The 13,169-nt window shown below is 39.4% G+C and overlaps 1 protein-coding gene across 1 annotated transcript in view; it reads left to right on the forward strand.

Moving 5' to 3' along the window:
* si:dkey-11f4.7 (piezo-type mechanosensitive ion channel component 2) overlaps positions 1-13,169 on the forward strand; it is a 28,315-nt gene that overhangs the window by 8,022 nt on the left and 7,124 nt on the right. The window contains exons 13-39 of the mRNA XM_062426632.1: positions 400-666; positions 1,277-1,385; positions 1,609-1,730; positions 2,315-2,374; positions 3,465-3,613; positions 3,732-3,896; positions 4,242-4,283; positions 4,554-4,586; positions 4,864-4,976; positions 5,563-5,738; positions 5,978-6,154; positions 6,330-6,494; positions 6,943-7,143; positions 7,215-7,419; positions 7,726-7,827; positions 7,941-8,106; positions 9,273-9,516; positions 9,622-9,718; positions 10,063-10,222; positions 10,467-10,556; positions 10,660-10,748; positions 11,110-11,175; positions 11,307-11,419; positions 11,579-11,699; positions 12,204-12,278; positions 12,478-12,644; positions 12,810-13,009. Of these exons, the coding sequence (XP_062282616.1) occupies positions 400-666; positions 1,277-1,385; positions 1,609-1,730; positions 2,315-2,374; positions 3,465-3,613; positions 3,732-3,896; positions 4,242-4,283; positions 4,554-4,586; positions 4,864-4,976; positions 5,563-5,738; positions 5,978-6,154; positions 6,330-6,494; positions 6,943-7,143; positions 7,215-7,419; positions 7,726-7,827; positions 7,941-8,106; positions 9,273-9,516; positions 9,622-9,718; positions 10,063-10,222; positions 10,467-10,556; positions 10,660-10,748; positions 11,110-11,175; positions 11,307-11,419; positions 11,579-11,699; positions 12,204-12,278; positions 12,478-12,644; positions 12,810-13,009 (3,674 nt within the window). The remainder of the gene's footprint in view (positions 1-399; positions 667-1,276; positions 1,386-1,608; positions 1,731-2,314; positions 2,375-3,464; positions 3,614-3,731; positions 3,897-4,241; positions 4,284-4,553; positions 4,587-4,863; positions 4,977-5,562; positions 5,739-5,977; positions 6,155-6,329; positions 6,495-6,942; positions 7,144-7,214; positions 7,420-7,725; positions 7,828-7,940; positions 8,107-9,272; positions 9,517-9,621; positions 9,719-10,062; positions 10,223-10,466; positions 10,557-10,659; positions 10,749-11,109; positions 11,176-11,306; positions 11,420-11,578; positions 11,700-12,203; positions 12,279-12,477; positions 12,645-12,809; positions 13,010-13,169) is intronic.

Raw genomic sequence — 13,169 nt, forward strand, 5'->3', positions numbered from 1 at the left:
TTTAAAACGAGCGTTAAGCCTTTTGCTTCAATGTTTAACACTTTTTCAAAAATGTAAATGGTACAAAATTGGAGATTAATCCACTAAACCTCAGCGTTGTCAGAGGACAGTTAAACTATAGCCAACAGGTAAATTTAGCATAGTCTAACCTTAGCCATGGTAGCTAATTAGTATGAATTATGCTGTCAAACCAAATAGGCCTAGCTAAAATAAGTTACAACTACGTTATTTAGCTACCAGCGCATGACGTTATCATTGCTGTTTGGTAGTTTAGCCAACTTTAGTAAATTTGTCAATTTCAGTCAGTTGTCAACCTATAGCGTTAGTTAACTGACCAGCTGCTAGTCGCCATAACACCTTAATTTGCTGGTTGGTCACTTTATCAACCCATGTTTTTAGGTGTGGAGTATCACCTACAATAACTGGCTGACATTTGCCTTGCTGGTGTGGTCTTGTATCATCTGGATGATGCGGGACCGGCGCCGGTACGCTATGATATCAGCCCCGTTCCTGGCCATCTACGGCACGGTGCTGCTGGTGCTGGGCTTCCTGAGCGGGCTGAGACTGAGCCGGGCCGAGCTGTACCCCGGCCTCCCCCCGGCTGTCATAATAGACTTCGACCTGAACAGCTACCACCCTGCGCCCTGCATCCACCTGGTGGCAAAGGTGAGGAGGAGGGAGGGTCAAATTGATTTCCCTGTTTGATTTTAATACAATTACAATGATAGTAGACTCCCCATCACCCTTACCACCACCCTCACTCCCCCAAACATATACATCACCCCCGACCAACCTCAAACAACCCTTGTGTCTGCAATTAAAAAAAATAATACATCATAATAATTAGCCAAATTACATGTAGCTCATAGGGCATTCATAAGATGAAATATCCATTGGTTAAGTGGAGATCTTTTTAATGTTAAACCCCAATAACTGCATGAATATTAGTAAGACACTAAGGTTAACTTACACTGTCGCCCATAAAGTTGGAATAAAATATTGTTTACCTCTTTCCATGAAATGATTGTGACAATGTGATTCATTCTTGAAAGATAAAGTGTATTTTTCTCAAAACTTTATCAATCAATCTCTTCCAAACATATCACAATGGAAATTTAAATAGGAATAAACAGAGGATTGTGTCTGAAAACTAAATTATTCCAACTTTATGGGTGACAGTGTATTAAGTGATCAGGTTAACTTATTTTTGCTTACTAGATTATATTGAATTGATTGTATTTTTTTCTCTTTCTGATATGCCGTGTGGGTGTCGCAGGTTTTCTACAGCTTCAGCTTTTGGTTGGTGTTTCGACAGCAGCTGAAGGAGAGACAGGAGGAGCAGAACTTGAAGGAGGAATCTCTGGATGAAGTCAAAGTTATGCAACGTAATTTATTTTTGTATTGCTTTTCTAATGATTGTGACTATTTTGTAAGAGAATAACATGTCCTCTTCAAAGCATAACAAAAATGTATGCCGGCTCTCCCTCTGCCCCTTAGTCTTCTCCTTCCTATTCTCCTCCGTACTTTAATTTTTGGGTGTTTTTTTCCTATCTTCTCCTGCCCTTCTCCTCCTCCTCATACTTCTCTTCTTTGTTTCCTCCATGTTAGCGGAAGAAAATCAACCATCACCTCTAGTAGCAATGCTGATCTCAGGAGTGAAAGGGACACTGGTGAAATACTGGATCCTCTTCTGCTGCTCCATGTTCTTCATCATCAGCTTCTCTGGAAAGGTATCGACAAACAGCACCTTAAAAACGTATCATGGGAAAAGTCCCATTCATTACATACAATACCAGTCAAACGTTTGGACACACTTTCTCATTGGTGTGAATGGTAAAGAGTGTCCAAACTTTTGACTGGTACTGTATTTTTGTCAGACTTCTCCAACACTGCTGCTTTCTGTCTGAGATATATTTTGGAGAAAATGCATGTATGCATCAGTAATGAGGATTTGATGCCAAGTCAGCAAACTACAATTATGTTTACCGTAATGGATATAGTATATGTAAACTATATGCTTGAATGACTCTGCTGAGGGCTTCAGGGCACATGTGTAGTTATTTGTTTTCATCATCTTTCATCTTATTCTCACCTTTTTAAAAGTAAAAATATGAATATGAATATCTTTGGCTTGTGGACAAAACAAGACACTTTGGGCTTTGGGAAAAAGCAATCAACATTTCTCTCCATTTTCTGACAGTTTATGAACAAAACAAATATCAAATTAATCAAGAAAATGATTGACAGATTAATCGACAATAAAAAATGATTATTTATTGCACCGTACAAATGTACCTAATCTTGTCTTGATCAGGTGGTTGTCTACAAGATCCTCTACATTGTCCTCTTTCTCTTCTGCGTTGTCCTTTACCAGGTAAGTAATTTTTCTATTATTGATTTCAGTGATCTGGCTGGTTGTAGATTTAGTCTGTGTGCATTTTGAAATGATGTAACAGATGGATGAGTAGCACTCAAGTTATTCAGCTTCTCCAGTGAAGTAGTAACCTTTAGATGACAGTCTGTGTCATCTTGTGTAGGAACTATGATCTTGATGTTGAATGGCTTCTTGATATGAATATTGTCTATTATGCGGACTATGTATGTAAAGTAGAGTTGATGTACACACAGCAGGGTTGAAAAATGATGGAAATGTGATAATGAGATTGCAGGGGTCAATAAATAGAAAGACAATTCGCTTTTATAGTTGAGACATTGCCTAATGCGAAACTATAGTTTCCGGTTCATCTTATACTGTAATGTGTAAACTCCTAAATCACCATCAGTAATTTATTCTGTTGTTGTCTGCACATAAAAAGGTTAAAAACACATCCACACACACACACACACACACACACACACACACACACACACACACACACACACACACACACACACACACACACACACACACACACACACACACACACACACACACACACACACACACACACACACACACACACACAGATGGCCTACCCATCACTGATAGATACTATGTTACTGTAAAAAGTATTGATTATGAATCATAGGCACCTACAAAAACATTTTTGCTTCTGTTTTCCTGGCTTTTCTCTCCCATCTTATGTTTCTGCTGACCTTTTAGAATCACAATAGGCACTTACAGGCAGACTTAATGGCTTCGGAGGTGACGTAAAACAACATTATTTGTCTGTTTACACAGCATCAGCAACATTGTGTTGTTTGTTTTACACCCAGGAGTGTGTGATAGAAGGAGTGATGGTAACACTCTCTATATTAATCATAAAAAGTATCTTATTTAACTGTTTGTTTTGGGGGATACAGAACAATCAGGGCAAACTGTGTCAATTTCATAAGCTGTGTTTTATTGATTATTTAGCACATTGGTAGGATCAGTGCCAACACAAATGTTACTTCAATGAAGATCTGTAGCTTGATAAAAAAAAAAGATACTGTATCTTTCTGTGTGTTTTCTCTCACCTCAGGTCCGTTATGATGTGTGGCGTCGGATCTTAAAAACATTCTGGGCGGTGGTGGTCGGTTACTCCATGGTGGTGTTGATATTCATCTACCTCTATCAGTTCAGAAGTGTGTCTGGGCTGCTCAGACAGATCATGGGCATGTCAGAGGAAGGGTGAGTAGGACTGTGTGTGTTCTTTTACTCATCTAATTAATACTTTTACTTTTTGCACATTTTTAAAGCAGGAAAATTCTGTGTGCTTGACGGTGAATTCTTCTGTCTGACTCTCCAGTCTTCGTGATCTGGGTTTGGAGCGGTATGACACGGTGGAGCTGTTTGCTCGCATCCTGCTTCCTGCTGTGTTTCTGTTGGCTTGTATTCTCCAGCTACATTACTTCAACTCAGACTTCCTGACTCTCACTGATCTGGATAATGTACCTGTCAGGGAGAACTCTAGGTGAGACAGCAAGAATGCATGCAGGAAAGGAAAGGAAAGGACACAAACGTCTAATGAAATGATTCACTTATACTTTGTTAAACTAGTAGCTGTAATTGAGTACAGTTCTTAATCAAAACATGTACATAGAGGAATAAAATCATTACTGCTTCTCTACTTTTATACTTGTGTCATATAAACCAGCACAGTGCACATTATTTAGATTGAAGTGCCATTTTTAATTGGATGCTAAAACAGTTACTTTTTCTGGTTATTGTATATGCTTTATAAGTTCTAGTTGAATGATGAACAACGTGTATATCCCTTGTTGTGTCATTTGTCTAATCTGTCATTTTCTCCACCCAGAGAGGAAGAAATCAGAAGTTCAGTCAACGTGATATCTGAGAAGTAAGAGCCATGTTTACCCGTTAATGTTTTGTCATCTTTGTGTACTGCTCTGTGTATACATTCTTCATGATTAACTGTCTCACACTGTTGATTTATTCCCAGTTGACATAATCTGTGTTTAAACCAGAAATGGCTTCCCTCACACAGTGCAAATGTATTGCCCATGTGTCTTAAAAGGAATACAATAAGTGCTGCTTTAGCTTGTCAGTGAACATTTCAGTAATACTCACTGTAATGTTCAAACGGCTTCCTCTTTATTTGAATCCCCAGCATTAAAGAAAACATTGAAAAGTTACAGAAAAGGTGAGACTTCTTATCCTTGTTCTCTACTATAATGAATCAGCATTTGTGTTTATATACTGTTTCATGCTTATTTGGAATATAATTAATGTATTTAGAAATAAAGACAAGTAATAGGTTTTTGAGCACTCGAGGGTAGCATTTCAATTAAAATCTTTATTCTCTGTAACAACCAATGTGTACATACACGTAAAACATGATTTTGAACCCACTTAGTCTTCTGGTTTTCTGATAAGTAACTAAAAAGTATCTATAAAAAATACTTCATGTGGTCCTGCAGACTTCTGAAGGAGCAGATTGGAAGTGGGAAAAGCAAAGAGACTCTGGACAGCATCACATTAGAGACCCCCTCAGAGAACGGAGCTGAGGAGCAGGAGGAGACAACAGGAGAGGGTAACTACAGCTCAGGAAAATGCCTCTGCTCTCTCTTTGTTGGGTCAATTACAAGCGAGAGAAATAATTGATGTGGCATTACATAATCATGAGTTCTCTTACAAAAAGAGCATGCTCTTTATACAAGTATTTTATTCATACACTGGCTCCAAATATAGCTTGTCCTGTGAGTACTGATGATGAATTGTATGTAGTAATTTGCTGTTTTGAGAGTTGAGATAAAATTGTTAGGCTTGCTATGAAGCAAATATCTTTCCTTGCTTCACAGACAATTGAACTGTACATCTTTTTGGCAGTTCAACCCTTTTCTACTTTTTAATGACAGTAATCTGTCCAAATGCTGTATTTGGTAAACAGGTTTGGACTCTGAACACATGAAATCACGTGAAACAGAAAGCGCAGTGAATAAATTCCTGTTTTTTTAGCATAATTTCCCCAGTTTTGGGTTGTTACACAGGTATTGCAACATAACATAGTGGATCATCCTGCCATTAATCATCTGTATCAGCCATATCGGAGCTATAGCAGAGTTCATTTGATATCTAATGCTGTTTTCCACTGACCTTCACTTCGTTCTTTCTCCCAGAAAACGCTCCCAGCAGTCGTGAGGACAAATGGGTTGTGATTGTGGACCGGGCGTGCCTGCTGCTCATTCAGGCTCTGTCAGGACTCCACAAACTCCAGGAGCTGATGTGGAGACTGCTGGAGCTCCACAGCCTCAAATTAGTGTCTACTGGTATCATCTGGGTGTCACTACAAGAGGTGGGATGTTATTGATTTTCTCAGTGCTGATTTGATGGTTATTCAAATAGTTTCTTTAATTTCAGGAAGTAAAACCAACCCATAGAAGACATAATTTGCAGCTTTTAATGACTCGGTTGATGTATTTCTCGGGAAAGAATCAATCTAACTTATTGGTATTTTACTCAGATTAAGTGTTGTATTCAAGGTTCATCCATATATTTAAGAAAAGAAAAGAAACATGATTTCCATTTTCACAGGTTTCTCTTATGAACTTGCTTTTCCTGGTTCTGTGGGTGTTTGCACTTCCGTTTCCACGGTTACGACCTTTGGCATCCAGTATCTCTGCTGTGTGGGCCTGCGTCATGGTGGTGTGCAAGATGTTTTACCAGCTCAAAGTCATCAAACCCCTCGATTACTCCTCCAACTGCACTGCTGTAAGTTTCTGTGTGTTTTTGTAACAGTTATCTTGCCTTGGAGTTTGAATTCGGGCATTAAAATTAAACGGTATAAACTGTCTTTTGTCATGTACTCCCAGTATCATTGTTCAGACTTAGACACAAGCATGACACATACTTTCTAACTTACACATATTTGTCTTTTGTATCTCAGGGCTTGGTACCTTCCAACAGCTCAGACTTGGATGATGGAGTGGAGATAAGGGGGAACATGATGGAGCTGCTCAGAAGGTCTATTCTCTACGTCGAGCCTGTGGACCCCATCTACTGGTGTGGAGCGCTGCTCAAGTGTGAGGGCAAGATCCTCCCCTGTCTCAGGGTAAGATAAAACATATGCTAAAGTTACAGTCATGGAAATTGTATAGCTTTCAAATTTCATTAAAATCAATCATCACACTTTTGTGTTCAATTATACAATCAAGTAAGAGCTTTGGGCTTTAACATACTCATCTTTACTAGAGGTGAAACTGTGGTTAGTATGACCGGAGAAGGTGGACTCTGTAATGAACTTTGATTAGATACTGATGATCTCAGGCAGAGGACCAGGCACAAAAAGATCAGATTTTAGTAATAATTATACATATGACGTGATTGCTAACTTCATTTTTAATTAAAGAGACACACATGGTGTTGATCTAAGAGTTTGAGTTAGTTTTTGCAAACATCCAATACTTCCCAATATTTCCCAAAAATCTCAAATTAAAATATTTCCCACATTTTCCCCTAATCTTACTTTTGGATTGTGCATTGTGTATTCTGTGTTGCAGAATCATCTGATGGTGTTGGGCCTGCTGGTGTTCGAGGCGACTGTCCATCGCCACCAGCTCTTCTTCCGTCTCCGTAACAACCTGAAGGCCCCGCATTTCAGCATCATCTTCCAAGGTATCACTCGGCAGCACCTGGATCACGGCATCCTGCCCTGCATCAAATACTTCATCAACTTCTGCTTCTACAAATTCGGGCTTGAGGTAAGTTTTAGTTCACTGTTCACTGTTTAATGTATCTGGCATCTTAACATAAATCCATGTTTTCGTCCTAGATGAGTTTAATTGTGGCCGTCAACGTGATTGGTCAGAGGATGGATTTTTATGCCTTTCTCCATTCCTGCGCCTTATTGGCTGTCGTGTCACGACGTCGCAGGAAAGCTATCGGGGAGGTGTGGCCTAAATACTGCTGCTTCACAGCTGGGCTCATGGTGCTGCAGTACCTTCTCTGCATCGGCATCCCTCCTGCTTTCTGTGTTGGTATGAAACTCTGAAACTATCATTTACATCCAGTTCAAGAAAAGCATATTTTATTTTATTTCCTGTGTGGTAAAGCCAATGGCACACTGAAAGTGATTCAGTCCACAGAAGAAGAGCACCATATAAACTGATTAACTACAACAAACCAGTGCAAAAACATCACAGAAATTAACACATAGCATGAAAGATGTATAACTATTTTTAAGGTTAAATTGATCAGTTGATAAAATGCCAGAGAAGTATTTTAAAATATGCTTTGTTTTTGCTTGATAAATGACTTTAATGATGATTCTATTCACTTGTTAGATTACCCCTGGAGGACCGCTGTTCAACCTTTGACCTCAAATGTCATTAAGTGGTTTTACCTTCCCGACTTCGCCATGAAACCCAACCCTTCATTCATATTCTGTGAGTTCCTCTCCTCTCTCCTCTCCTATCCTGTCATCTCCTCTCCTCTATTCTATTCCTATTCTCTTCTCCTCAGATTTTGACTTCCCCTCTGTCTCTCCTGCTCTCTGCAGACGACCACCTCCTGTTGCTCTGCTCCTCTCTGCAGTGGCAGGTGTTTGAGGAGGAGAACCGAGCAGTAGTGCGACTGCTGGCCGGAGACAACGTTGAGATCAGCCGCAGTCTGGATCCTTGCTCCTTCAACCAGTTCATACCTGTCAGCAACTTTCTTCACTGCAGGTCAGGAATATCCACCCTGCTCTTCAGATCTTACCTTTACCTTTTTAGTAAAGCAAAGGAAACAAAGGATGTTTTTAAACTAAGAGTAGATGTCTATTTAAAAATGTCATGGTTATCTATATTATCAAAAAATATGATGCTTGATTTATTTTCTCCTCACCCTGAAGTTGACTCATTCATATCTAAATGTATTCTGTGGATAAGAACAGGAAACAGCCTGAACTCAATAATCCAGCACTTAGTTAATCTCTTCAAACAGCTTCCTGCCTTGTAGGTTAAGCTCTGCCGAAGGAGAATTGGGAGTCCATCACGCTGGTTTGTGGTTGTTTTAGGAGCATTAAGGGCTTGAATTAGATCATTAATTTATACGTGTTATCAAATGCATGAAAGCTCTTCTGGTAAAGTGAAATTGCTAGATAAGCACTCCCAGACGTCTTCCATTTAGACCATAGATCATAGACCAGTGCCTTCATTTATGGGCTTCATTTCACTGTCTCAGTACTGACATCTCGCTGCTGACAGAATATATTTTAACTCAAAAACCAAAAATTTCCTCATGGAACATGAGTCAAATCAAATTAAATGGCTGATGAAGTTGGTGGATGTTGTATGTTTAATTGTCGAAAGTTAAACTAGTTTTTAAATTTGAAATGGACTGTCGATGGTATCATTTTCAACACATACAGCACATGATATAAGTGGGATTTGATGTTTTGAGATATTACAACTGTATACTGTAATAATCTCATTACAAAGTAGTTCTGAAGTCAATTAGTCGATTGAAAAACTTTTGATAATCTCTCATGTCATTTATGAAGCACATTGATAAATATTCTCTGTTTATATTTTTAATACGCTTATTCACTTTTTGTGAGAGTTAAATGAGAAGATTGATATCACTCTCACATTAGTACGCTAAATATGACTAAATATGTTACAGCCAGGAGATAATTAGCTTAGCCTGGAAACCGTGAGGAAACCATTACTTTGTTTTACAGCATTCGCTTTTTTCCCTCGCCCCAAAAAAATATCTCTGTCTTTTTCCATAATTAAAGAGAAAGAGTGTTGAGAGAGTTGTTAGTGTTGTTCTTGGAAGCTGTAAATCTCTGGTTCTTGTATATTTTTCACAGTAGTGAAAGAAATGACTTTTGCAACATTTTTTTCAGGTGCTACCTTGACATGGTGAAGGTATTTGTGTTCAGCTATTTCTTCTGGCTGGTACTCTGCCTCATCTTCATCACCGGCACCACAAGGATTAACATCTTCTGTCTGGGCTACCTGGTGGCCTGTTTCTACTTCATGTTGTTTGGAGGCAGCGTGCTGATGCAGCCTGTCAGATACATACTGCGACTGTGGGACTGGCTCATTGGCTACACCTGCTTTGTGATCGCCATGAAGAACCTGTTGTCTGTGAGTTACTGCAGCACAGCAGTTTATACTATTGATTATTGCCTTATTTTTTTTGTAATGCTTCCTCTGGTCTCTTTCTGTCATTTCCTTTTTCTTCTATGTTAGCTCGGTTCTTGTGCCTACCTGGACAGCCTGTTGAAGAATGGCTGCTGGTTAATTCAGGCCTTCAGCATGTTCTGCACCATCAAAGGCTACGATGTCCGTAAGTGTCTGTAACAAGATAATGTAACTGACACCTTCAACCTTAGTACATTCTTTGGTTTGTAGTGTCTGTGTGTGTTATAGAGGGATATTAAAAGAAAAAATGCATGTTATGATACTGTGAAGCCATAAGGTACAATTTGTAAAACCCTTAATAAATGGTACTTGCCTTATTACATCAATACGTGAGGTTAGTGCTCCGGTTCATGATGGACAAAAATCTGAATTATTGACTGTATTAGATACGAACAGGTAATTGGAACAAATTTGAGAATGTATTTATGCCATCTAAGAGTTCTGTCAAAGTTACCAGTGAGTTATTCTTTTATCTTCTGTGTGTTTCAGCTGATCCTGACGATGAGTGTGAGCTGCCGGAGGGCGAGGCTGGCATTGTGTGGGATGCGATTTGTTTCACTGTCCTCTTGGCCCAAAGGAGGGTCTTCCTCAGTTACTACTTCCTCTATGTGGTGTCTGACCTCAAGGCCTCTAAGATATTGGCTTCCAGGTATGTACTCCTGGTTAGGTCCCTACCATACCTAAAAGCAACAAACGTTATGGCAAGGGGTGATGGTTTTTTTTTTTAATTGTCATTTTGTTATAGTAAATAATAATTGTCATAAGAGCCCCTAAACAACCTAAACTAAGTCTTAAGGTGCTTCACAGACACAAGCAGCAGTAAATGACCAGATTGTTGATAACAACAATTAAAGTAATCATGTTCTTTTCCTTTACCTCTCTGTTCCTCTAAGGGGCGCTGAGCTGTTTGAGGCAAAAGTGAAGAAGCAGGTTGCAGCCAGACTGGAAATGGAGAAGAAATCTGTGGAGACACTGAAGAAACAGTAAGACACATGTAAACTTCTCACTTTTCAACCTCCCATTTATCCTCTCTTTAAAGTAGTGAACAGTCAGTACTGAACTTACCTTTCCACCACCTTCCTGCAGGATGGAGAAGATCAAATCTAAACAAAAGGGTCGGCCGGCACCAGCAGACAAACCAGGACTTCCTGCTGATCAGGAGCAGGTGACAGCAGGTAGCTCACAAGGGTTTATTTTTTGTTCCTGCTGTTAATTAACCAGCAAAAGCATGAGCAGACATTCACACTTATATAGAGACACTCCATTAAAATATTCATCTTTTGGGTTGGGACAGATCTTCCATATTTAGTAAAAAACTTGGTCATGTATAATTTGTACTACATCCAAATATATAATGAAGAGTTATGCTGTGAGATATTTTATGTCAATATGGGGTACTTGGTCCGGTTTTATAATTACCTTTTTACTTTGATCTATACCCATAAGCGTTTACACTATGGAGCTTATCAATCCTTAACATGTGAAGGGAGAAAATCAGCAAATAGTAGAGACAAATTACCAGACTGTGTTTTCCAGGTGATGATGAGAAGGCAAAGAGGGATGCAGGAAAATGGTGGAAGCCTTGGGTTTCACAGCCTGGAGGTGAGCAGCAACACCACAGAACAGATGAAAGAATGATAATTGCTCTATTTTCCTTTAAGTTAAATTTCTGGGTTGTTTTCCCAACAAACTGCTCTTGTTTTTTGCTCTGTGCTCTGCTCTGTTTCACACAGTGGAAAACAACTGTGGCTACCACCTGTTTGAGAGTGACAGTGAGGAGGAAGAAGAGGATGTTACAGAGAAGAAAGAGGAGGAAGAACCACCAAAGAAGAAATCTGCTTTCCAGGTGAGAGCTAACAAACCAACAGATGAAAATCAGTTACAAATGAAAAGGATACATTCATATGATCTCCACGTACTCAATGATTATAGCTGCTCCATGAAGACTGTTTCTATATTGTAATGTCATCAGTTGAGTCGTGTATCTGTGTCTCCGATATCCCAGTTGGCCTACGATGCCTGGGCCACCAGTTCTAAGTCAGCTCTGAAGGATCTGAAGAAAGAGAAGAAGAAAATAAAGAAAGAGGAGAAGAAGAGAGCAAAGAGAGAGCTGCAGAAACAGCAGGGTGAGAGACCAACACATAACAGGACCTCATCTCTCCCTGTAGAGCACCTTAATTGAATCAGGTCACTTTGAATTTGATTGTCAGAGTGGCAAACTATGAAAGACAGTTTGTTTCATGTAATAATATAATTAAAATTATATTGGTGTTAATTTAACATTGAGAGATGATTCTGAAGTTGGAATTTTCATTCAGGATTGCAGTAAAATTTCTGTATTTCCTGTGTAAAAGTGGATATGAAGGCTTGAGTGGAAAGATCAGATCAACAAAAACATTAGGATTTATCTGCAGCGAAATGTTTGGTAAACAGTAGGATATCAAATATGTTCCTAGAGATGAACACATACCAGAAGCTTTATGGAAACGTGACCATTTTGTTTTTGATATCCTCCTGTGGACCAAACTGTTGGATGGACACGCTGACCAATGAGTCAACATCTGCTTCTTCAGGTGCCACCACCATTGGAGCGTGATTGAATTAACAGTAAAATCTTCTTTTTTTTCCAGGTATTGAGCGAACAGACTCTAGTGAGGATGAACTGGATGAAAGTACCGTGGAAGGGGAGGTAGAGGAGGAAAAAGGTAATAAAACAGTGAGCTTCTCAGGTGAAAAACAAAATGAAAGAAGTGAATGCATTACAGCAACAAACCACTCAGAGATGTGAATATAGCTGTAATACAAAGCAGCAGCTGTAAAACTGTAAATGAAGAGCAGAAACAACCTGGACTGGAATGATATATTCATACTGGATTCACTTGTATACTCGTCTTTTCCTTCCAGAAAACATTCTGCAGCGGCTCATTAACACCTTGAAATTCAGCTGGGTGTTCTTCCAGTCCCTCCTTGACGACCTGACGCAGGGTCTGAACTCATTTTGTGGAGATCACATAGCCATTTCCAAGGTGCTGTGCTTTGAGCGAACTTTACTCAGCCAGCAGCAGAAGAAGGTGGGATACTGTAAACTGTAAATGTATATGATATTCTTGAAAACCCTTTATTTCTTTAATGTCAAATTGTTTTACATACTGAATTTGAATATATACTAGTAACGAAAGTTAATTTGTGGAGGTATAGTCTGAACACACACTGTTTTTCGCTCCTTGGCTCTGCAGGGAAAAGAGGTGAGCCAGGAGAGCGTAAAGCAGTTTTATGAAAACTGGATGTCCCGTCAGAACACACTGTCATCTCAGGATGACTTAGATGAATCCCTGCCCCCTCCTTGCTCACCACCTGCCATCCCCTCCTCAAATGTCGCCTACGCCAAGCTGAAGAATCAAGCGTCCAAAGTGTCCTGGGGCAGCAGCTTTTCCAGGTGAGTTACAGAATGCTGAGTCAGTCAAATATTTCCCTCTCTTATGTTTTCATTCTCTTTCCTGCAGATGTGCTTAAGTGACAACTGCCAGCCAATCATACAGATGCAAACAACATATTCACAGTGTACCTCCTCTTTTAAAATCTTGTATACTCATCCT

Source organism: Scomber scombrus, chromosome 10, assembly GCF_963691925.1.
Source record: "Scomber scombrus chromosome 10, fScoSco1.1, whole genome shotgun sequence".
Taxonomy (NCBI): domain Eukaryota; kingdom Metazoa; phylum Chordata; class Actinopteri; order Scombriformes; family Scombridae; genus Scomber; species Scomber scombrus.